The sequence below is a fragment of the Hylobates moloch genome, unplaced genomic scaffold (genome assembly GCF_009828535.3).
Source record: "Hylobates moloch isolate HMO894 unplaced genomic scaffold, HMol_V3 SCAFFOLD_8, whole genome shotgun sequence".
Classification (NCBI taxonomy): domain Eukaryota; kingdom Metazoa; phylum Chordata; class Mammalia; order Primates; family Hylobatidae; genus Hylobates; species Hylobates moloch.
The window spans coordinates 52,943,724-52,968,267 of record NW_026652283.1 but is presented as its reverse complement, the minus strand read 5'-3'; the positions used below and the strand labels follow the sequence as shown (position 1 = coordinate 52,968,267).

The 24,544-nt window shown below is 36.2% G+C and overlaps 1 protein-coding gene across 1 annotated transcript in view; it reads left to right on the top strand.

Annotated features, from left to right (window-relative positions):
* The window catches only part of XPR1 (xenotropic and polytropic retrovirus receptor 1), a 256,114-nt gene that overhangs the window by 200,970 nt on the left and 30,600 nt on the right, over positions 1-24,544 (top strand). Inside the window, exons 9-10 of the mRNA XM_032159187.2 lie at positions 5,256-5,427; positions 6,900-7,094. Coding sequence (XP_032015078.1) covers positions 5,256-5,427; positions 6,900-7,094 — 367 coding nt within the window. The remainder of the gene's footprint in view (positions 1-5,255; positions 5,428-6,899; positions 7,095-24,544) is intronic.

Here is a 24,544-nt window from a genome sequence, read left to right as displayed (position 1 = left end):
TGCCCAGCTAGACTGTGGATCATTAAGGCCTGTAAGCTGCAGTGCCTGACATATAATAAATACTTGATAAGTCTTTGTTAAATACATGAATGACTGTAATTATATTCTTTCCTTCATTGGTTATATTAACATTTACTACTCCCTTCTTCCTTTTTTCATTTTCTATTTTTGTAAATTTTCCCTTTTTCCCAGTTTTTTTTTTTTTTTTTTATTATCATGTCACTCCTATCCTTTTTCAGTCCCATCCCACCATCCCTTTTTTCCTTATTTAATGCATTACTTCCCTCTTCTGCTCTTATGGAGATTTTCTGAATTAGCCAGATTTTGAGGATGGGGTTGGCAGAGTGTGAGAGTAATGATAGTCTGTCTCATGTCAGTTTTAAAGAAATTTGTCCTAGGCTACCAGTTTCATAATAGTTCATGATTAGAGATGGATTTAGACTTCCTGATCCTTTGGTGTTATATCCTAAATTATTCTACATTTCTGTCACTTTGAATCCTTTAAGTCCATTCTGCACCCTAGAGTTTCTTAAAATATTACAAAAACTGGTGCCAGAACTTCTTCCTGCATAGATGACTACCATCCTACACTCCCCCTCTTCCTCACAAAAAGTTTTTCTCTATCGGGAGCTTATGGTTGCAAATGGTATAGATTGTCTCTCTGGTTTGTTGGACTCATGGAAAGAGTATGAGAGTGGTTAAGAGACTGAGCCATGGAATGAAAGTATATCAGCACCAGAAAATAATGTCTCGAAGCCTGTATGATGTCCCACAGACACCTGGTCTAGCTTCCAAAGCTCCAAGAAAGTACCCATCATAGGTAGTAGACATCCAGGATTGAGTCATTATATGACCATTTATCTCCCTGAAACAATAACGATAAATATTTAGAGAAAGAGTAGAAAATCCAGCCAAGTCTGAGAAGAGAGTTACAGACTCCCAAGTAGAGTATGTCTATGAAATGAATATAACCAGATCACCAGAGCTAGGGATTAGATTCATTTTCTCAAAACTTCTACTTACTCAGAATTTCTTGTTTCAGGAGTCACATTTCCTACTGTATAAGATAAAAAGGGGTCCTTTAGGATGAGGATTAAGGCTTCCTTCACCCCATCTTCACTTCACACAATGCTTATCAAGACAATCTGCACAATTTGAGCCTATTTCTGGTAATTGCATTGGTACCTACTTCCCTTCTCTGCAATGCCAAGATTTCCCTTTGTAGTGATAAACAGGCTTCCACAGAATATGTTAGGAAGAGTCTGTGTCAGTCTTCTGTAAAATGGGGATATGAATAGTTCCTAGCTCATGGAATTGTTATGAAGATTGAGTTAATGCCTGCATAAGCCTTGAAGAAAATACACTGCATGAGTTACTGCCCAATACATTTAATACATTTATCATGTGTTCAGAACAGTGGGAAGAGGGCTGATTTTTGTGGTGTAATTTCAAGATGAACACAGTCATTACCATGTCATTAGTGAAAAGAAAGTGGCTTTGGTTAGAGAATGAGGCATGCCTCAGATGGAGTACCATCCTTTCCTACCTATCCTCTGTAAGCAAAGAAGAGTTTTGTATTCAGTTAGCTAAGATGGAGAACAGTCTAGAAATTATAGCACTTGCCATTCCAGCAAAACTTCCTAACTTTAGAGCCTCTCAGTGTTTCTATCTTTTGCTGCTCTGCGCTTTCAAATTCAACTCTTCCCACCTCTTTGCTTTCTATTTTCTTTTTCCTTTTCTTTTTTTTTTTTTGATAACATGGGTGAATTTTTTTTTTTTTTTTATACTTTAAGTTCTGGGGTACATGTGCAGAACATGCAGGTTTGCTACATAGGTATACATGTGCCATGGTGATTTGCTGCACCCATCAACCCATCATCTACATTAGGTATTTCTCCTAATGTAATCCCTCCCCCTGCCCCCCACTCCCCAACATGCCCCAGTGTGTGATGTTTCCCTCCCCATGTCCATATGTTCTCATTGCTCAACTCCCACTTACGAGTGAGAACATGCGGTGTTTGGTTTTGTGTTCGTGTGTTAGTTTGCTGAGAATGAAGCTTTCCAGCTTCATCCATGTCCCTGCAAAGGACATGAACTCATCCTTTTTTATGGCTGCGTAGTATTCCATGGTGTATATGTGCCACATTTTCTTTAACCAGTCTATCATTGTTGGGCATTTGGGTTGGTTCCAAATCTTTGCTATTGTGAACAGTGCCACAGTAAACATACATATGCATGTGTCTTTATAGTAGCATGATTTATAATCCTCTGGGTATATACCCAGTAATGGGATTGCTGGTTCAAATGGTATTTCTGGTTCTAGATCCTTGAAGAATCGCCACACTGTCTTCCACAATGGTTGAACTAATTTATACTCCCACCAACAGTGTAAAAGCATTCCTGTTTCTCCACATCCTCTCCAGCATCTGTTTCCTGACTTTTCGCCATTCTAACTGGTGTGAGATGGTATCTCATTGTGGTTTTGATATGCATTTCACTAATGACCAGTAATGATGAGCATTCTTTCATATGTTTTTTGGCTGCATAAATGTCTTCTTTTGAGAAATGCCTGTTCATATCCTTCACTCACTTTTTGATGGGTTTTTTTTTCTTGTAAATTTAAGTTATTTGTAGATTCTGGATATTAGCCCTTCGTCAGATGGATAGATAGCAAAAATTTTCTCCCATTCTATAGGTTGCCTGTTCACTCTGATGATAGCTTCTTTTGCTGTGCAGAAGCTTTTTAGTTTAATTAGATCCCATTTGTCAATTTTGGCTTTTGTTGCCATTGCTTTTGGTGTTTCAGTCATGAAGTCTTTGCTCATGCCTGTGTCCTGAATAGTATTATCTAGATTTTCTTCTAGGGTTTTTATGGTTTTAGGTCTTATGTTTAAATCTTTAATCCATCTTGAGTTAATTTTTGTATAAGGTGTAAGGAAGGGATCCAGTTTCAGCTTTCCACATAGGCTACCCAGTTTTTCCAACACCGTTTATTAAATAGGGAATCCTTTCCCCATTGCCTGTTTTTGTCAGGTTCATCAAAGATCAGATGGTTGTAGATGGTGTGGTGTTATTTCTGAGGCCTCTGTTCTGTTCCAATACATGCTGTTTTGGTTACTGTAGCCTTGTAGTATAGTTTGAAGTCAGGTAGCGTGATGCCTCCAGCTTTGTTCTTTTTGCTTAGGATTGTCTTGGCTATGCGGGCTCTTTTTTGGTTCCATGTGAACTTTAAAGTAGTTTTTTCCAATTCTGTGAAGAAAATCAATGGTAGTTTGATGGGGATAGCATTGAATCTATGAATTACTTTGGGCAGTATGGCCATTTTGACAATATTGATTTTTCCTATCCATGAGCTTGAGTGTTTTCCCATTTGTTTGTATCCTCTCCTATTTCCTTGAGCAGTGGTTTGTAGTTCTCCTTGAAGAGGTCCTTCACATCCCTTATAAGTTGTATTCCTAGGTATTTTATTCTCTTTGTAGCAATTGTGAATGGGAGTTCACTCATGATATGTCTCTCTGTTTGTCTGTTGTTGGAAGCACTAAACGTGTAAAGAAACGACTGGTACTAGCCACTGCAACAACATACCAAAACGTAAAGACCATCGACATTATGAAGAAACTGCACCAATTAATGGGCAAAACAACTAGCTAGTGTTACAATGACAGGATCAAATTCACACATAACAATATTAACCTTAAATGTGAACAGGCTAAATGCCCCAGTTAAAAGACACAGACTGGCAAATTGGATAAAGAGTCAAGACCCATCAGTGTGCTGTTTTCAAGATACCCATCTCACATGCAAAGACACACATAGGCTCAAAATAAAGGGCTGGAGGAAGATTTACCAAGCAAATGTAAAGAAAAAAAGAAAAAAAAAAAAAAAAAAAACGGGTTGCAATCCTAGTCTCTGATAAAACAGACTTTAAACCAACAAAGAACAAAAGAGACAAAGAAGGGCATTACATAATGGTAAAGGGGTGAATTTATTTCTTAAGATTTGAGTGCAAACTTAAAAACGAGGACAAAGCTTTTCATCAAGAATAAACACAAAAGCTAAACAGTTCTTCAGTCATGCATTTCAACAGAAAGTACAAATATGAATACATTATAATTTTTAACTGCATTTAAAAATTAAAATATTTCTCTCCAAATCCAAAACAGTACACAGTCTTTAATCTGTTCTCATCTTTTTTAGATGAATTATAAACATTTGTCATATGCTATCTGGAAAATATAGACAAGAATTACTAATCAGTTCTTTATGATCAAAGAAACATTATTCTCCTTAACTGTGACTTTTTGAATCATTTATCTGTATTTCAGTTCAGAAATACCATACAATTACACCTCCACTCTAGAGAAAAAAAGAATGAATACAAATATCAAGGAGGTAGGAACGTTCATGGAATTAAAGCAAAAGTCACAAGTGTTTGACTTAGAAATGTACATGTAATAATTTTTTTTTTTTTTGAGACGGAGCCTCGCTCTGTCCCCAGGCTGGAGTGCAGTGGCATGATCTTGCCTCAGTGCAGCCTCTGCCTCCCAGGTTCAAGCAATTCTCTTGTCTCAGCCTCCCAAGTAGCTGGGACTACAGGTGGCCACTACCATGCCCACCTAATTTTTTGTATTTTAATAGAGACAGGGTTTCACCACGTTGGCCAGGCTGGTCTCGAACTCCTGACCTCATGATCCACCCACCTCGGCCTCCCAAAGTGCTGGGATTACAGGCGTGAGTCACCACACCCACCCCTGTAATACATTTTTAAAGTACAACTTTAGTTGATGGCTGACATGTATGTAATAATTGTCAACAATTTAAACAGGTGTAGAAATGTGAGATCAAAATCTTTAGGCTTAAATACTTGAAAAGTCACTATGAATATGGAAAGATTTGTTTACATAAACACGTATATTTTTAGATGAAAAATCAGGGGGTAGTGGCATCTCCCTGATCCCTTAACAATATTTGGATTTTTGCAAAGAATTAGCAGCACCCATGCTTTATGTTTTCTAACTATAGTTATTCCTGCTTTTTTTCCTCCTTTACTTCCTTTCTTAGTTATCCATTCAGCTTATTCCTTTCACTGCTAATTCTCAACCTAGCCACTGTTGCCAGGTCTCTGCGTTTATGATTGGTTCTTTGGTTTCCATTTTATCAACTAAAGTAATCATGCTGAATGGTCAGACATGAAATGGAGACATTTAATACGACTTTTCTTGTTTCTATGTTTTCTGATTTTTTTTTTCTTTCAGTTTCGAGTATTTACAGCCCCCTTCCATAAGGTAGGCTTTGCTGATTTCTGGCTGGCGGATCAGCTGAACAGCCTGTCAGTGATACTGATGGACCTGGAATATATGATCTGCTTCTACAGTTTGGAGCTCAAATGGGATGAAAGTAAGGGCCTGTTGCCAAATAATTCAGAAGGTAGGGTATGAATTTGCATCTGTACTACTAAATCGCTGGTGTAAACCAAGAAATATTGGGAAGGATAAATGAGAAAGTTAAGGTCATGATGAAAACTTACCCAATAATATTATAAACTTAATTTAATGTACTTGGCATTCTGTTAGCAGTCTCCTTATCTGATATAATTTGGCTTTTAAATTATGCATTAGGATTTCGTCTGTCCATTTGCCAAGAGATTTACAACTTACACTTAAAGAATTCGAAAACTTTTTTCTAGCACATTGGTAGTTATATTGCAAATGCTTTCATGCCAACAATTTGTTGTCACACTATTGCTGTATAATGTAACATAGATACCAGTGATCAAAAATACTGATTATTTAGAAATAGATCAAGTGCTTTGAGAGTAACTACAGATTGCTTTTTAATTCTTACTTGAGATGTTATTTTTCTTCTGGCTGTTTCCGCACCCCATCCCCCCTTAGTTTATGCCAGCAGTTCAAGTTATTAAGGAATTTTGCCTTCATGACAAAGATCTAATTTAGATAGAATATGTAACATGTGACTAACGAAAGCTAATGATGAAGCCGATGCTGACACATTCTTATTGATTGCCAGTGGATCACAATTCTGTTGTAGGTTGATCACACTCAATTCTGAATTTCAGAATTCAAGGAAAAATTGATTTACCAACTCCATTCTTACTTAAACACACAGTTTGTTCTTGGTTTAAAAAAAGAGGGGAGGTGGGTGTACAAGAGCATGTGCTCTTGGGTGTCTTGTGTTGTGGTGGTTTGGAATTCACAAAATTGTCTAGAATCACTGGTGATACTTGTAGGTTTTCCAGATGTTTCAAATTACAGAGCCAACCCGTTTTTTCCTCCTTCTATTAGTATACTCATCTTCTAATTTTCTTACAGTTTTATCACACTCCAAAGAAAGTGATTCCTGGACAGATATCCATAAATCTGAGAGCAAATTTCCCCACTAGTTCCCCCACAACATATTTTACCTTCTCTCCTTATCTGTCACTAAAAAGCTTGAGAATAGATTGGGCACAGTGGCTCACACCTGTAATCCTAGCAGTATAAGAGGCTGAGGTGGGCAGATAACTTGAGGTCAGAAGTTTGAGACCAGCCTGGGCAACATGGCGAAACCCCATGTCTACTAAAAATACAAAATTAGTTGGGTGTGGTGGTATGTACCTGTAATCCCAGCTACTCAGAAGGCTGAGACAAGAGAATCACTGGAACCGGGAGGCAGAGGTTGCAGTGATCTGAGATTGTGCCACTGCATTCCAGCCTGGACCACAGAGCGAGACTCAGTCTCAAAAAAAAAAAAAAGCTTGAGAATATAATAGTTGCAAAGAAGAAAGTGATTCTGAAGGTTTCTTGCTTTTTTAGACTTGATATTAGCTACACTATATGGCTAAATGATGTGAGCAAGTTATTTTTTTCAATGGTAATTTTTCTTTTTTGAAATCTTCACAGAATCAGGAATTTGCCACGAATATACATACGGTGTGCGGGCCATTGTTCAGTGCATTCCTGCTTGGCTTCGCTTCATCCAGTGCCTGCGCAGATATCGAGACACAAAAAGGGCCTTTCCTCATTTAGTTAATGCTGGCAAATACTCCACAACTTTCTTCATGGTGACGTTTGCAGCCCTTTACAGCACTCACAAAGGTATTCTGTGATTGACTATGAAGAGATTTTTTTAAACCTGGATTTTTACTACCTGACTCTATTTCTTACTCTGGCTACTTTTCCATTTGTCATGCTCTTTTTTTTCCACTGAAATTTCAGTTCCTTCAGTTATATCAGTTTGTTCTTGAATGCAGTTTTAGTCTCATTCCAGTATCTACTGATAAAGTACCATTGAAAAGAAGCACAGTCACCCAGAATAATAATTTGTGATAATGTTTAAAATTCTGAATTGTGTTTAATGGGTTCAATCTATGGATATCTTGGGTTTCCATTTGTTTTTAGACTTCCTTGTTCATTAATGAGGTTGGGAAGTGGCTTGGTGAAAAAAAATCCCCTGTGGCAATCAAGTATATTTTTAATCGCTCTCCTTCACCAAGTAGTAAGAATTGTTTCCAGCCCATTTAACTGCAAATTGAGTTCTCTGATTCCTCTAGTTTCTCATCTCCATGGCAACCTATTATTACTTGAGACTGCTTTTCTGTTGAGAAGAGAAAAGGCTTTTAAGTTCTGAGTCACATGCAGCCACTCCTTTTGAATTTTTAACCTTTTTCCAAGAACTGTCAGTCAACAATCTCACTTCCTTTTAGTAAAATACATTCCATCTTTGTCTTTTTAAGTCAATATCAACCAACACCTTAGATGCTGCACTTTCTCATCTGTAGGTTGTAAAGAGATGTTACTAATTGAAATTATTAGTTATTTTTAAATACTTTGCAAAATTTTTTTTCAGTGATTTTTTTTTCTTAATTGAGAGACTGTATTTTAGGAGCGTTGGCCAGTGCTACAAAATTGCTATTAATCTAAAGTGTGTCTAACGGTCATAAAAGATCAGAACATTTCTTCAATAAAACCTTGAGATTTGATGCAGCAGATGATATTTATAATATAATTCCACTTTTTGCAGTAGATTCTGTGGTTGGAGTAGGATTGATAAATGTAGCCAATAATTTTACCACCGTGTAGGCATTCTTATTAAATGATATAATTTAAATATGTCAGTGAAGGAAACATATCCCCAAAGTTGCCATAATTTTAACTCATACTGTGGAATGCTGTTGTTAAGTCCAGGCATGTATCATAATTCAGGAGGTTGTTACTAGAGAATTTATAAATTGGGCAACTGATTTAATACATGGTGTTTATGACTCCATTTACTAAGTTATAAAGAACCCTTTACTTTTCTTCCATCCCAGGTAAAAATGAGTACTGTTTTTTGGTTGAATATTTTAGAATATAATATACCTTTAACTGCAGTTGACCCTTGAACAACTTGGAGATTAGGGGCACCAACCTTGCACACAGTTGAAAATCCACAGATAACTTTTAACTCCCAAAAACACTACTAATAGTTACCATTGACTGGAAGCTGTACTGATAAAATAAATGGTCTATTAAACACATATTTGGTATGTCATATGTATTATATATTGTACTCTTGTAATCAAGTAAGCTAAAGAAAATAAAATCTTATTAAGAACATCATAAGGAAAAGAAAATATCCTATTCATTAAGTGGAAGTGGATCATCATGAAGGTCTTCATCTTTGTCATCTTCACATTGAGTAGGCTAAGGAGGAGGAGGAAAAGGAGGGGTTGGCAGAAGAAAATTTGTATGTTAAGCGGACCTATGAAGTTCAAACCCATATTGTTCAAGGGTCAACTGTATACTGACAGTATTCAGTAAAAAGCTGAAGATCCAAATTCTTCAAATCTGTGAACAGTCCAAATCTAAAACGTCTAAACTAAAAAAGTAATAGTTTAGATAGTATTGTGGGCTTAAGACATTTCTTATTCACATACTTCTTGAAAGAATTTTATAAACCGTATTACCTTTTGGACATTTTTAAGTTTACAACTGAAATTTTTCATCTTAAGTTTAAATAATTACAAAAGGTACCGTTTCAGTGTATTTTAAATGTTCACATTTTAAAATAAAACTGCCAAATATTTCTATTGTGCAATAGTCAGAAAATTTCCATCTCTTTGCTGTTGAACTATAATGTATCTTTATTTTAATGTAATATATTTTGTTTTAATGACTTGTCTGCTACATAAACATGTAAATTGAAATTAAATTATTTCTGTCACTAAGAGATTAATTTGTTTTCTGTTCTGGGTTGTAATTACCATTACCCTGATTATTACCTACAGTTGATCAAAGCAACATTATAAATGTATTACACATTTAATTTTTATAACTAATTGTTGCAGATAAACATTTCTTAATGAGATAAATTTATGTTATTACTATTTCCTTTTTCAGTTTTTATATAAGTAAACTCAGAAATCTTTTGGCTATGTGGATGAGAATAGAAGGAGTTTCGTTGTTGCAGTATCACACAGTTTTATGAGTTCAGTGAGTTATTTATGGGTTATTTACCCAATTCTGAGTTATTTGTTCAAAAAATTGTATAGTGATCTGTCATCAATAAATATTTTTAGTAATTAGATTTTCTTGGTTGAAAGCAAAGAGTTGAAAATAAAGCAAATAATTGAATATAAACTGAATGAAAAAGGATTTGATAACCAGCCATTGGAGTCATTAACTTTCTAACCTAGACAGTAGACCATCCTATGATTATTAATTTTAGAAGCTCTTTGTCTAATGCAACATATGCAAATAATTGTTAGGAAAATAAAAATATTGTTAATTTCAGTACACATTTGCCAGTGCAATATTTTGTGATGAAATACTTTTATCATATTCTTTAAATGTGCTTTTGCAAAAAATCTGGAACTTCAGATTACACTCATCTGGGCTATGGAAAATATCTGCAGTATACCTGTAGGTGAGGAAAAACTTACTTCTCTACCCTCTTAAGTAATTGGGGCCTGCAAATGAAATTGACAACAGATAGATTAATAAAAGAAAAGGTTTGTTATATACACAGAGGTCTTCATGGAAAAGAAGACCCAAAAGAAGTGTTTAGACTAGGGGTTGGCGGGGGCTTGTATACCATTTTTACAAAGAATGATAAATTGTGAAAAAGTAAGTTTAGACAAAGGTAGGGGGTTAGGCTTCTGGATGGTAAATTGTGAAAAGGTAAATATATGGGGATTCTAATGAAAGAAAAGGATTAGTTAGTAAGGTTTGTTATGCATACCAAAGTTGGTGTCTTCTCCATTGATAAGCATCATCTCTGGTAAAGAAGTGTTGCCCTCCTCTTCCTAGTATGGGAATGACAGTGTCACCTTTAGAAATGGAAATTGATATTACATTTACAAAAGGAATTTATGCCCTGCTTTTAGACAAAAAGAGGGAGGGCAGATATATTTCCCTTCATCTGAGGATTTCTTAGTTACCTTCAGCTCAAAATAATCCTTATGCCAAAGTGGCATATTTGGGGGTGGCATACTCTGATCCTCTTCATCCCCTAATTGGGAAATCAGTCAGACAAGTGGAAAAAATTTTGACTTCAGGTTAACATATTTATGTGTGTGTATGTGTGTGTGTGTGTGTGTGTGTGTGTATAAACTGGACAAAATTTTTTGCCCACAGTAAAGGTTTTTTAAAAACCAGAAACAAAAATATTTTTTAGATGGACCATTGGTTATGTATCTTTTTTTTTTTTTTTTTTTTTTTTTGAAGAGAGTCTCGCTCTGTCGCCCAGGCTGGAGTGCAGTGGCGCAGTCTCGGCTCACTGCAAGCTCCGCCTCCCGGGTTCACGCCATTCTCCTGCCTCAGCCTCCAAGTAGCTGGGACTACAGGCGCCCGCCACCACGCCCGGCTATTTTTTTTTGTATTTTTAGTAGAGACGGGGTTTCACCGTGGTCTCGATCTCCTGACCTCGTGATCCGCCCGCCTCGGCCTCCCAAAGTGCTGGGATTACAAGCGTGAGCCACCACGCCCGGCCCGTTGGTTATGTATCTTAATCATACTGCTAAAATAAAAACCTTATAGTTACTACATGTTAAATATTCATATCACTAAAATTTTTAACTAAAAAGCTTAAAACAGAGGAAAAATTTGAAATACATATATATGTATATATATCCATGTGTAAGCACCTCATTCCTTCATTCTAGTTCTGAGTTAGGTGCATGACCAGGTAGATAGGTAGACAGGCAGGCAGAGCAAGCATACATTCAGCAAGTACTTACTAAGAATATTTTATGTAACATGCCATGCTAAGCACTAAAAATATAGCCACAAAACACAACACGATTCTTGCCCTTAATAATTTATAATCTAATGGGGGAATAGACAAAGTAAAAAGGCATTAATTGGTTCTTTTTTTTTTTTTTTTGAGACGGAGTCTTGCTCGGTCGCCCAGGCTGGAGTGCAGTGGCGCAATCTCGGCTCACTGCAAGCTCCGCCTCCCGGGTTCACGCCATTCTCCTGCCTCAGCCTCTCCGAGTAGCTGGGACTACAGGCGCCCGCCACCACGCCCGGCTAATTTTTTGTATTTTTAGTAGAGACGGGGTTTCACCCTGGTCTCGATCTCCTGACCTCGTGATCCGCCCGCCTCGGCCTCCCAAAGTGCTGGGATTACAAGCGTGAGCCACCGCGCCCGGCCAATTGGTTCTTAATACTATTGCTAAGTATACTGCTTTAGACATGGCTAAAATGGTAAATTTTATTTGTTTTTACCACAGTTTTTTTAAAAGGCATAAAAATAGAGTATAAAGAGTTAAGCAGGGTACCGAAAGAACCCCCAGCACAGGTCTCTAACTCAAGGCCTCAGGATGGGAGGAAGACTTCTGGAGGTAACATCTAAGCTATATCCTATTGTTTATATTAAGTTTAGGAGGATTCTAGTTACCCTGTTATGTGCCTTGCTCAAGGCCATGTAATTTGCGAGTGATGGAGGTATAGTGTTTCTCAGTTATATTCTTCAGCCTAGGGATTTTTTTTTTTTTTTTTTTTTTTTTCAGACAAAGCGACATCTTTAAAGTGGAGATAATGGTACCTATTCTGTTTGTTTCACAGGTGTGTTTTAAGGAGTAAATAATAGAGTGCACATGAAATCCCCTTAGACTCTTAACATGCTACGTAAAGGGAATTTATGATAAAATGAAATATTTTCTTTGCTGACTAGAGCTGCTATATGTGTGTCTTCCTTTACAGTCTTTTAAAGAGAAACCCTTAATGATTGTCTTGGCCAGGGGACTTGCACAGGGCAAGTATCGATTAGAAATGTGTTTGGCTTTTTGCCCAAGTAACATAGCTACTTACTCACTGAACACTATTCAGTACTCACTGTCAAAGTTTTTTAAAAACCAAAAACAAAACCACTTTTTAGATGGACCATTGGTTATATATCTTAATCATATTGGTAAAATAAAAAAACTTATAGATGCTACATGTTAAATATTCATATCACTAAAATTTTTAACCAAAAAGCTTATAATCAAGGGAAAAAATTGAAAAGACAACTCAGAGGAACCATTGACAGAAAATTGGACATTGAATATTGATCAGAAGTAGAATTTGTTAAAGAACATGGGAAATGGGAAAAATAAAAACATCAAATAAGTGGAATTTGATTTCTATTATTTTCTTGGATAATATTCCAAGAGAAAAGGCACTAGAAAACATGGGCCTTAGAAATAATCATTAAGCCAAAAGAATAGATTCAGTATGATTACTTGCGTAGATACTTTTCTATGAAATGTATGTGTACTGTTACAAAGGATAAATTTTAGAGGGGCAAGGAGTAAAAGACGGTGAGGTAACCTTGTTCCAATTCAGAGATCTGAGTCTTTTCAAAGAACTAGCCTGCAAGAGTTACCATAGCAACAGCATTATATTAGGGGCATTTTCAAGATTGTTTCAGAGTGTCTCATGTTTTGCTGCATGATTTGTAAAAATGGAGGTGTAAGAGTTAACTGTGTGCCTAGAATCATTTTTTGGAAAGTAAGGGAGGAGGTTGGAGGTTTAGGCAGCCCATTTGAGGGAAATTAAGGATGATAATATTGCAGCTAGCCCTCACTTATATTAAAAAGGAAGACACATTTGAAATATTTCAGTATATTTTTTCTATCATTGATTTTAGAAACAAAGGAATTTAGCTAGTAGCCAGTCTCCATATTTTAAGAATTCACATTTCATTACATGGCTAAATTTGAAGGCAACTCCTACAAGTATTTTGTTGGAATTGGGATTGGAGGAGGCACGAACGTGTTTTAAATGGTTTTTGTGTGTCCTTGAGGTTTCTTGGCTTTGGCAAAGAAAAGCCTGTGGGAGGTACAATAATAGAAAAGGCCATTATGTTGTTATTTCTAAGTGGTTGTTGAGGGAGAGCATTTCATTAGATTTTCTATTTTTCATTTACAGTTTCTAACATTCTAAAATATTTGTAAATTTTTAGTGGTTTAGTTAGTTCTTTGTTACTCTTTGATTTCGTATTTTACTTTAGACTTTTTGTTAGTGTTCGCTAAAAAGCATTTGCTACTAGACTTTATAAAATACTTGGAACAAAGGGGTATTCTCGGCACAATTAAGAGTTCATTTATGTCTGTGCGGTTTTTTTCCGGTGCCCAGATCTTTCTAGATCCCTTCTTGTTTAACATTCTCTAAGGGCTGCTGTGCTCCCTAATGAGGATTCCTCAGTAGTAGCTCAGGGCCTTCAGTGCCTATCATTGTTTGAATGAGCACGCATAGTCCTGAAGTGCTTCCTCCCTGGGGTATGACCAGTTTATTACCCTCTTCCTACCCTGAATAATAGGCTGTTATGCCAGAATTTCCACATTTTAGTCTTCTTATACTATAATAGAAACAGTAATTGTTTTTCATTCTCTAGGGAAATTTTTGTTTCATTAACTTCAAAAAAAAAAGATATACACACATTTTTAAAAACTCATTTCGATAAATGCTCTCATTCTTGGCTTACTATTAAAGTAGCTCAAATTTTTAACTCTTTCGAAATTGATATATTTCTGCTGTAATTTCCTAGCCTAACTAATAATGCAGAAAATAATCAAATTATTTTAGAATTTATCTTAACAATATTTGCTTAAGAACTGCTGATGCCATAAAGCCAAATATGAGACTTTTTTCCTGATTATTAATTTTACTTTAATTCAACAAATATTTCTTGAGTGGTTTTTATCTACTTGGCATTGTTAATTTTAAATGGTGTTATAATTCTATCCCATCTTAAATTGCTTTTAAAATATTAATTATAGCTTTGAATAAATTAAATTTCCTTTGCATCTTCTTTGTTACTTAAAGAAAAGAATTTAAAAAAAAAAGAACCCATATGCTTACACCCTATACCATTTTGGTAGTCTTATCTCTAGTCACCTTTGTTTTCTTAATTGCTCTTAAAACTGATAGATGTAATTGGCATTTCTACATAAATTATGTTGCTTTTGGAACACTTGTGCACAAAAGTTTAAAGTTTAAAAAGTCTCTACTATTTTATTGCTTAGAAATTGAGAGAGGATCTGTGATGTTTAAAAGAAATAGTTGACCGGGCATAGTAGCTCACACCTGTAATCCCAGCACTTTGGGAGGCTGAGGCAGGTGGATCACGAGATCAGGAGTTTGAGACCAGCCTGGCCAACATGGTGAAACCCCATCTCTCCTAAAAATACAAAAATTAGCTGAGTAATAAATAAGGTGGCAGGCACCTGTAATCCCAACTACTCGGGAGGCTGAGGCAGGAGAACCATTTGAACCTGGGAGGCGGAGGTTGCAGTGAGCTGAGATTACGCCATTGCACTCCAGCCTGGGCAACAGGGCAAGACTCCATCTAAGAAAAAAAGAAATGGTTGAAAATTTTTTATACAAGAGTTTGTCTGATTGAAGAGAAATGTAAAGACCAATTGCTTGAAAGTTGAATTTTTAATTTTCATTTTAATTTACATATTTTATATTATACATAATTTTACATGAGAAAGCTATGGTGAAACGTATAAACATCAGAAAATGTCATATCTAGGTATTTACAGCAAAAAGAAAAGAAAGAGAAAAAAATGAGCAGGCAAATGTACTTATAGACCTTGAGTTCCTGCTAAGTATATGGTACTCTAAGGAACACAGTAGATTGTATGTGACTCTCTTTCCCTTAGAGTTTTATAGTATAATACAGTAAGTGTACTCATCGGCTATTAACAGCATAATAAACCAACCCAAAACTCAGTAGCTTAAAAACAGCTTTAATCCATTCTTGCTTATGCATCTGTAGGTCAGCTGGGAATTGACTGGACTAGGCTGGGCTCGGCTGGATAGCCTTCAGGCTGCTATTCTGGCAGGGTTTGGCTCTTCACTGCAGGTTGGGTTTGGGTCTATTTCATGTGTTTTCATTCTGGCGCCTCAATTGAAAGAGCAGCACTTACCCAGGGGAAACTCTTCACATGGCACTGACAGAAACAAGACCTACTACACAAATTTTAAGCCTCTGCTTGCTTCATATCTGCTATCCTCCAAAGGCCATTGCAACTGCTAGGCCAAAGGAAGTCACCAAACCCTACATTAATGGGGCAAGAAAGTATGCTTCTGCCATGGAAAGAGGGATGGGCTGAAAGGGAGAGAAGAGTTTTAAAATGTAATCTAATCTACTATGATACAGAAAACAATTTAAACTGATTTGTCTAAAGTGGCAAAGGACTTAAAACAGTTAATTTTGTAGAATAAACATAACTAATAGACATGAAAAATTTTCCACTTTGGTAATAAAAACAAATCTAAATTGAGATAATATTTAATCGAAGAAGTGATGATGCCTATCACTGGCAAGGGTACGGAGAGATGAAAACTCATTCTGTTGGTAGAGTATAAATTTGTAAGCAATTTGGGAATTCTGTTGAATCTTAAAATCATTCATACCTTTTGATCTAGTAACTACATTTCCACAACTTTTTCCTAAATAGAGAATTGAGCAAAAATCAATGTATCTGAAATAATCTAACAAATGTTCAGCAATAGGAGAATAGTTTACTTACAGTAACTGCATAGTTTGTGAAATATTATACAGTGGCTTGTTAAAAGTCACACAGTGCACCTGCAAATAGTAGATGAAGAATAATGATTGTGTGTGTGTGTCTGTTTTCACAGATAGTCTTGCTCTATCACCCAGGCTGGAGTGCAGTGGGTAGCTTGGTCATATCTCACTGTAGCCCCAAACTCCTAGGCTCAAGGGATCCTCCCACCTCAGCCTCCTGAGTAACTGGGACTACAGGGTTGTACTACCACGCCCAGCTAATTTTTTATTGTTGTTTTTAGATAGAGGGTCTCGCTACTGTTTCCCAGGCTAGTCTCAAACTCAGTCTTCCAAAGCTGGGATTGCAGGCCTAAGCCACTTCGCCCAGCTGACACACTTTAATTAAGAGCAATGTGGACTTGGCCAAAATTTGAAAATAGTTTCTCTGCCAGAAAATCGAAAGCCATTCTTGAATTGGAGGGAAACAAAACTAACATATTAATGTTGTTTCAAGTGATGGCAGAATAGTTTGACATGATTAATTTGCTTAGTGTTGTATCCTTTTTTAGGTCTTAAGAAATATCAAGGGGGCTGGGCACAGTGGCTCACACCTGTAATCCTAGCACTTTGGGAGGCCAAGACAGGCAGATTACCTGAGGTTGGGAGTTCAAGACCAGCCTGGCCAACGTGGCAAAACCCTGTCTCTACTAAAAAATATAAAAAATTAGCCAGGTGGAGTGGCGCGCACCTGTAATTCCAGCTACTCGGGAGGCCAAGGCAGGAGAATCGCTTGAACCCGGGAGGTGGAGGTTGCAGTGAGCTGAGATTGCGCCACTGCACTCCAGCCTGGGCTACAGAGTGAGACTTTGTCTCAAAAAAAAAAAAAAAAAAAAAAAGAAAGAAATATCTAGGGTAGTTAGGGTAATTTGTTAAAGCTGGCTAGCAATTTTCTCAATTTATATTGTTAATAAATAAGGAATGTTGTGAACATGCTTCTTAGAATGTAATGAACAAAAGACTAGTGGGCTAATGTTGAATTTCTTGTTAGTTTGTTTTTGTTTTTGTTTATTTTTTTTTTTTTTTTGAGATGGAGTCTCGTTGCGTCACCCATCCTGGAGTGCAGTGGCACGATCTCGGCTCACTGCAATCTCCGCCTCCCAGGTTCAAGCGATTCTCCTGCCTCAGCCTCCTGAGTAGCTGGGATTACAGACACCCACCACCACACCCAGCTAATTTTTGTATTATTAGTAGAGACGGGGTTTGACCATGTTGGCCATGCTGGTCTCAAACTCCTGACCTTACCTCAGGTGACCTGCCTGCCTCGGGCTCCCAGAGTGTTGGGATTACAGGTGTGAGCCACTGTGCCTGGCTAATACTTAATTTCATTGATACTTTGGATAGGTATAAGATACGGTTTTCATGAAAGTATTCAGAGTGAAGAAACTTTTCGTACACTACACACGGTATTTTCTTCACATAGTAAAAAAAAAAAAAAAAATGGTGCCACTTAATAGGAAGGAAAATAAAACATCTACCTAAATATCTCATTGATAAGTAGCATTTGTATTTATACTTGTTCCTCTCCTGTGGGCTCCTCAGGCCTCTCTCTAAATACTTTTTAGTTGCTTCTGAATAATACCTCAGAACATACTTCTTTTAAAGGTAGAATTGTACTACTTGTAACTATTTTATCCTTACCAGGAATCTTCTCAAACAAAGTAAATATCTCCCAAACAAAGCAGAATATTGAAATCTACACAACACATTTCATAGCTGGTGTAGAAAAGACTGAATCACTGAAGAAAATTAGGCAGAAACTCTAAGATCTGTTATATAGTCTTCTCACTTATGAATATTAGACATTCTATTTCCTTTCTCAATACCTGAAAAAGTTGATATTTGAAATTAATTTTTAAATCTCTCATTAAACTTTCTATTGCAGAAAGTAGTATTTCTTACGTAAAGAGCAAATACCTCCCTCTTCTCAATTTAATCGACTCCTCTGCCAGTAAGAATTTTAAAAGCACCATCTTAGTGAAAGGCGCGTGTTCACATTGAGAACTAGAAAATGGACTTTGGAGTTAGGACTAGGTTAATTTAGCCACTTACTAATTATGTTACCCTGAGAAAGTGACTAGATTTCTTTGATTTAAAATTAGTAAAATTGAGATAATAATTCCCACCTCATAAGTTTATTATAAAGATTAAGTTGCGTAAGTACACTGTAACTGGTGTTAATTGGTATTGATATCCTCTCCACCATCAGTGATGAAAGCGTGAAAAAACTCACATGCAAAATATTAGGGAAGGGGTTTTAATTATAGATGTAGAAGAATTTAAAGTAGTTATGAGTAAATGTCTAAATAAAATGGACAATTTATTTTTAGGAAATTAGAAATTAACAAAATAAAAAGACAGACACTCTAAATTATGGACTAAGAACTACTGCAGGAATAGGGAAAGTTATCTTTAAAGTGTCAGACCACAGTGTTTTCACAAGTGAAACTTTGTAAAACCTTTCAAACCTTCAAGGAATGGTTTGTGCCATTTAAACTGTTTGGAAATGTAAAAGGAAAGCATCTTATTTCTCTTTACAAAACTAGCATAATTCTGAAAAATATCACACTCAATAAAGCTGTAGTCTAATGTTACTTATTAATATACACATAAAAATTCTTTATTAAAAAAATTGATACAAGATAATTATACATATAGGGTACATAGTGATGTTTCTGTATATGTGATCAGATCAAAGTGATTAGGATATCCATCTCAAACATTTATCATTTGTGTTGGTAACACTCACTATCCTTCTAGCTATTTGAAACTATATATTATTGTTAACTGTAGTCATCCTACTGTGGTATAGAACACTAGAACTTACTGCTCCTATCTAGATGTAATTTTGTATCCTTTAACAAATCTCTCCCTATCCTTCTCTCCCCTATGCTTCCCAGCTTCTTGTAACCTCTGTTGGACTTTGTACTTCTATGAGATTAACATTTTTAGCTTCTACATATGAGTGAGACCATGTGGTGTTTAACTTTCTGTGCCTGGCTTATTTCACATAATGTAATGTACTCCAGTTCCATCTGTTTTGCTGGGAATTACAGGATTTCATTCTTTTTATGGCTGAATAGTATGCCATTGTGTGTATATACACCACATTTTCTTTATCCATTTATCTGTTGTTGGACACCTATGTTGATTTTTTTATCTTGGATATTGTGAATAGTGCTGCAGTAAACACGGGACTGCAGGTGTCTCTTTGTTATACTGATTTCCTTTTCTTTGGATTGAAATGCCCAGTAGTGGAATTGCTAGATCATATGGTAGTTCCTATATGCAGCTTTTTGAGGAACCTCCATACTGCTCTCCATAGTGGCTATGCTAGTTTACATTCCCACCAACATTGTAAAAAGTCTTAATACAATGTTTGCAGCTAGAACTGAACAGTATATTAAAAGAATAATATACCATGACTAAGATATTTTAGGAATGCAAAAAATAATTCAGTGTTAGGAATCCTTAAAAATTAAATTTTACCATTTCACTAAACCAAAGGAGAAAAGTCCTGTGGTCAGCTCTGTAGGTGCCAAGGAGACATTTGTTAATTTTTTAAGAAAGAATATAAGAATACTTCCTAAGTATAGCAAAATACTGTACACACATGTGCATATAATATGTCACTCTGTGTCTTAGACCAATGGCTAGAATCACGATTAAAGGTAAAAAAAAATTTTAAGTTGTTGGCCTAGACTTTCTAAGGCCCCTTTAGCTCTTTACATTCTTGTTAGTCTAATAGAGCTATTTGCAAATATGTCATATGTTGGCAGACATTATGTCATTTTGAACCTGATACCAACGCTGAAAGAAAGGAAAACAGGTGTTATTCTCATTTTGCTTGCGCAAGGTCACATGACAGTAAGTAGCAAAACCAGAATTTTGACTCTAGATTCATTCCTTTTTTTACTCTAAAAAGTTATTTCCTACAAGGCAGCATGCTATAATGTTGTGATCCTCAAATTTTGGTGTGTATCTGAATTACTTTGGATGCTTGCTTTAAAATGCATTATCTTGGGTTTTACCTTCAGTCTAATTGAGTAGGATTAGGGTGATCCAAAATTTGCATTTTTACCATGTCTTCTGCTAAAGGTGATTCACTGAGGACACATTAAATGCATGCAAACAACAGATGTTATAAACAGATGTGGTGTTGAGCAAATATAGAGACAAGTAAAAGTAGATTTGAATACTACTTCCTCATACTGAACTATTTGTAAGATCTTAGCAGTCAAGTGATGAATGGTACATAGGCAATAAAGCATACTGGGTAAGATTGTGGGCTTTGGATCAATGAGTCTTGGGCATGTTGCCTGATGATAATGGTACTCACTTCATAAGGAGGTTTTAAGGACATATGTGTCCTTAAATTTTCATAGAGAGGACAAATTTTCATGGAGAGGACAAATTTTCATAGAGAGGAATGAAAAAGCAGAGCAGAGACAGTCAAGTGTTAGTTATACTTCAGTGGAAGTCTTAATACAGGTACATGCGTGCGCACACCCACAAAGCACATCAAGAAAGGGAACCCAGGAGTTCCCCACCAACAAAAAGATTTTGTTTCTCCCATCAGCTTTTATTCTGCTGAAAGTCATTAGACACTATTGAAATTTTTTATTTTTAATTATATCTCAAAGTGGATTGATACTGCAATTGGTGAAGTGGATCCCAGAGTAAATATCTGAATAGGTGTTTCAGAAGTACTGACTTTGATTTTTTGGTAGCATTTGAGATAATACATGTTTTACTCTACTTCTAAAACTATTTTACTTAAAAGAAAAATTAAATGAAGGTTTATATAAAAAGGCATCACAGTTTTGGACTGTTTTACTCTGAGATTTAGAATTGTTTCAGATGGATTTTTTAGATCTGACATGTTTTACTGGTGTAGAATATTGGCAGGCTGTATGAAGAAAACGGGGAAGAGATTTTGGCTTTCCTTCTCTCTGTGCCTATCTCCTATTATATTTCTTCTCACTCCCTTTTTAGGTTTGTTAACTAACCATATTATGGTAGTAGTATGGAATACATACTGTTATTTCTCAGATTTCCAGAACACATCTTTGTGATCTGCATTTATTTTATATTCAATTCTAATTACTATATTCTGTATTATAGCTGCTTAAAGATGTACTCCAATCTTATTTCCATTTTTAAATGACTATAATTTTAGCTTATGTTTATCACTTTTTTCAGTTCAATTAAGAAAAAAGTTTCTGCCCATATGTATGTACTACCTGAAGCTTTCATAAAATGAGCACTTGAGACATTGTGTAAAATGTATAGAATCCTGGCCAGGCATGGTAGCTCACACCTGTAATCTCAGCATTTTGGGATGCCAGAGCAGGAGGATCACTTAAAGCCTGGAGTTCGAGACTAGCTTGGGCAACATAGTGAGACCTCATCTCTAAAAAAAAAAAAAAAATTCTTTTTTAATTAGCCAAGTGTGGTGGTACACACCTGTAGTCCTAGCTACTTGAGAGGCTGAGGCAGGAGGATCACTTGAGCCCAGGAGTTCAAAGTTACAGTGAGTTATTATTGTACCACTGTACTCCTGCCTGGGCAACAGATTGAGACCCTTTGTCTTTTTAAAAAAAAAAGGATTATAGTATCCTTATATTTCTTTTAAAGTGGTTATAGTTGTTAGCATTTCATTTAGTTAAATAAATGAAATTGTGTCTTTTCCAGGAGAGAAGGCAGAAACACGTAGTTTATCTGCTCCAGAATTGTTATTTGGTTATAGAACAAAAGGAGTGGGGAAAAGCAGAAATAGATATTTTTTAATGTAAAAACACCAAACTTCTATTTAACTCATGAATTAAAGAGGAAACCAGCCAGTTGTCACTACTGGTTCAAAGGAGAGGCAATATATTTTCCACATTATGGTTAGTTAACAGACCTTTACTATGGAGTAAAGGCATGCTGATATCCATTTACAAATGGACACAAAACTTGCTTTTCTACTGGAGGTGGGATGTGGTGGAGGAGTAGAGGGTAAGATGGAATCTGTTGGACCTCCATCAGACAGAATTTATTTGTGTGCCTATAGACAGAATTGTTTGCATTTATCCACAATTTATACAGAATTATAAAATAACTCCAAGACCAGAAAAGGCACAAACTCCATAGAAACATAACCTAGAAAGGTATTATGTAAACAATGCATAATTTTCCACTTTAGTACATAGTAATTATTTTTGCTTATTCCAAAGTCTTAACCTTTCCTTACAGCAATAACCTACTATAAGAATGTTTCCAAGGCTATTGATCAAATGTGCGACAGAAAGGGATTTTTAAAAATAAGCCTAGATACACATACATAAGAAAGATATTGGAAGAGGTTCTGATGATCTGTTCTGGGAAGGGGTATCTGATACAGCAGAAGAAAAGTTGCTAAATTCTGTCAAGAAAGGAAGTCCTAAATGGTGTCATTGATGCTTTTATAATCACTGAAGAGATAATTTTGTTATTGAGGAGCCAGTAAATAAGGATCTATATGGATAATAAATTGAATATAAATAGTTTAATAATCGAATTACCTTCTTGATACATCTGTCACATCCAGTTTTATTCAACAAACATTTACAAAACATCTTCAATGTATCAGGCACTACTAGATGCTATGCATACATAGATGAACAAAACAAATCTTGCCTTTAAAACCTCCTCTTGGAGCTCACAGTTTGGTAAGGGAGATAGACTAATTACAATAGAACATGGAAGTGCAATAATAATAATATATTATCAGTGTTGTATAGGGTATAAGGTGGTTTCAAAGAGGAAGTGGTTAACTCAGTGAAGGTTTTGGGGAACAATCAAGTTTTGCGGTTTTTTTTTAATTAAACATTTTGTTTTGAGATAATTGTAGAATCACATGCGTTGCAAGAAGTAATACAGAGAGATCCCATATACCCTTTGCATAGTTTCCCCAGTGGTAACATTTTACAAACATATAGTACAATATCACAACCAGAATATTGACATTCGTACAGTCAAGATACAGAACATTTCCATCACCACAAGGATCCCTCCTGTTGCCTTTTTTGCACAGTATTCCCCCCGACCCTATCCATACCTTCACTTTCTGCAGTTTTACTTATCCATGGTCAACCACAGTCTGAAAACTTTATGCAGTTTTGAGAGAGAAAGAGACCACAGTTGCATAACTTTTATGGTTTTCGTTTTGTTTTTTGAGACAGGGTCTCACTCTGTCACCCAGGCGGAAGTGCAATGGTGTAATCTCAGCTCACTGCAGCCTTGACCTCTTGGGCTCATGCAGCCCTCTCACCTCAGCCTCCTGAGTAGCTAGGACTACAGGTGTGTGCGACCACACTGGGCTAATTTTGTTTATTTTTTTTGTAAAGGTGAGGTCTCCAACTCCTGGACTGAAGCAATCCTCTCACCTCGGCCTCCCAAAATGTTGGGATTACAGGCATGAGCCACCGCGTCCAGCCTTCCACATAACTTATTACAGTGTATTATGATTGTTCTACTTTATTATTATTGTTGTTAGTCTCTTACTGTGCTTAATTTATAGATTAAACTTTATCATAGCAGTACTATCCATGGTTTCAGGCACCAACTGGGGGTTTTGGAATGTATCCCCCACAGATTGCAATGGTGCAATCTCAGCTCACTGCAACCTCCACCGGCTGGGTTCAAGCAATTCTCATGCCTCAGCCTCCCAAGTAGCTGAAATTAGAGGTGCACACCAAGCCCAGTTAATTTTTGTATTTTTAGGAAAGACGGGTTTTCGCCATGTTAGCCAAGCTGGTCTTAAACTCCTGACCTCAAGTTTTCCACCCGCCTCGGCCTCCCAAATTACTGGGATTATAGGCATGAGCCACTGCGCCCGGCCTCTTTTCATTTTTTAAATTCAACCTGTTTTCTTTCTTGTTCAGGTTAGGAAATTTCTATTCTATCTTTCAGTTGCCAGTTCTTTCCTCTGTCCCTTCTATTATTCTGTTAACAGTGAGTTTTATTTCAGTTATTGTATTTTTGGCTTCTAATACTTCTATTTGGTTCTTCTTTGTGTTTCCTATAGCTTTGGTGAGACTCTGTTTCTTTGCTAAAGCATTTTTATCATAGCCGCTGTGAGATCTTTGTCCAGTAATTCCAACATCTCTATCTCAGTTTTGACATCTTTGATTGTCTTTTCATTAAGTTTGAGATCTTCCTTGTTCTTCGTATGACTAGTGACTTTTTTATTGAAAACTGGACAGTTTGGGTATTTTGTTATTAGAGTGTAGACACACACACACACACCCCTACCTCTTAATTATCCTTTGGATTGAGAACATTTCCTGCTTTTGCATAGTATTGCTAGCTGCTAACTGAGAGCTTTGGCAGCCTTACCTTCTGTGGCACAAATAATAGTGCATTCATGTGGTTGTTTTTTTTTTCCTTTGTATTTTGTTGTATTTTGTTCTTTTTTTTGAAATGAGTGGGAATTATCTGTAGTGATATTACACACAATTTTTTTAATGTCTTATAAGTGTAA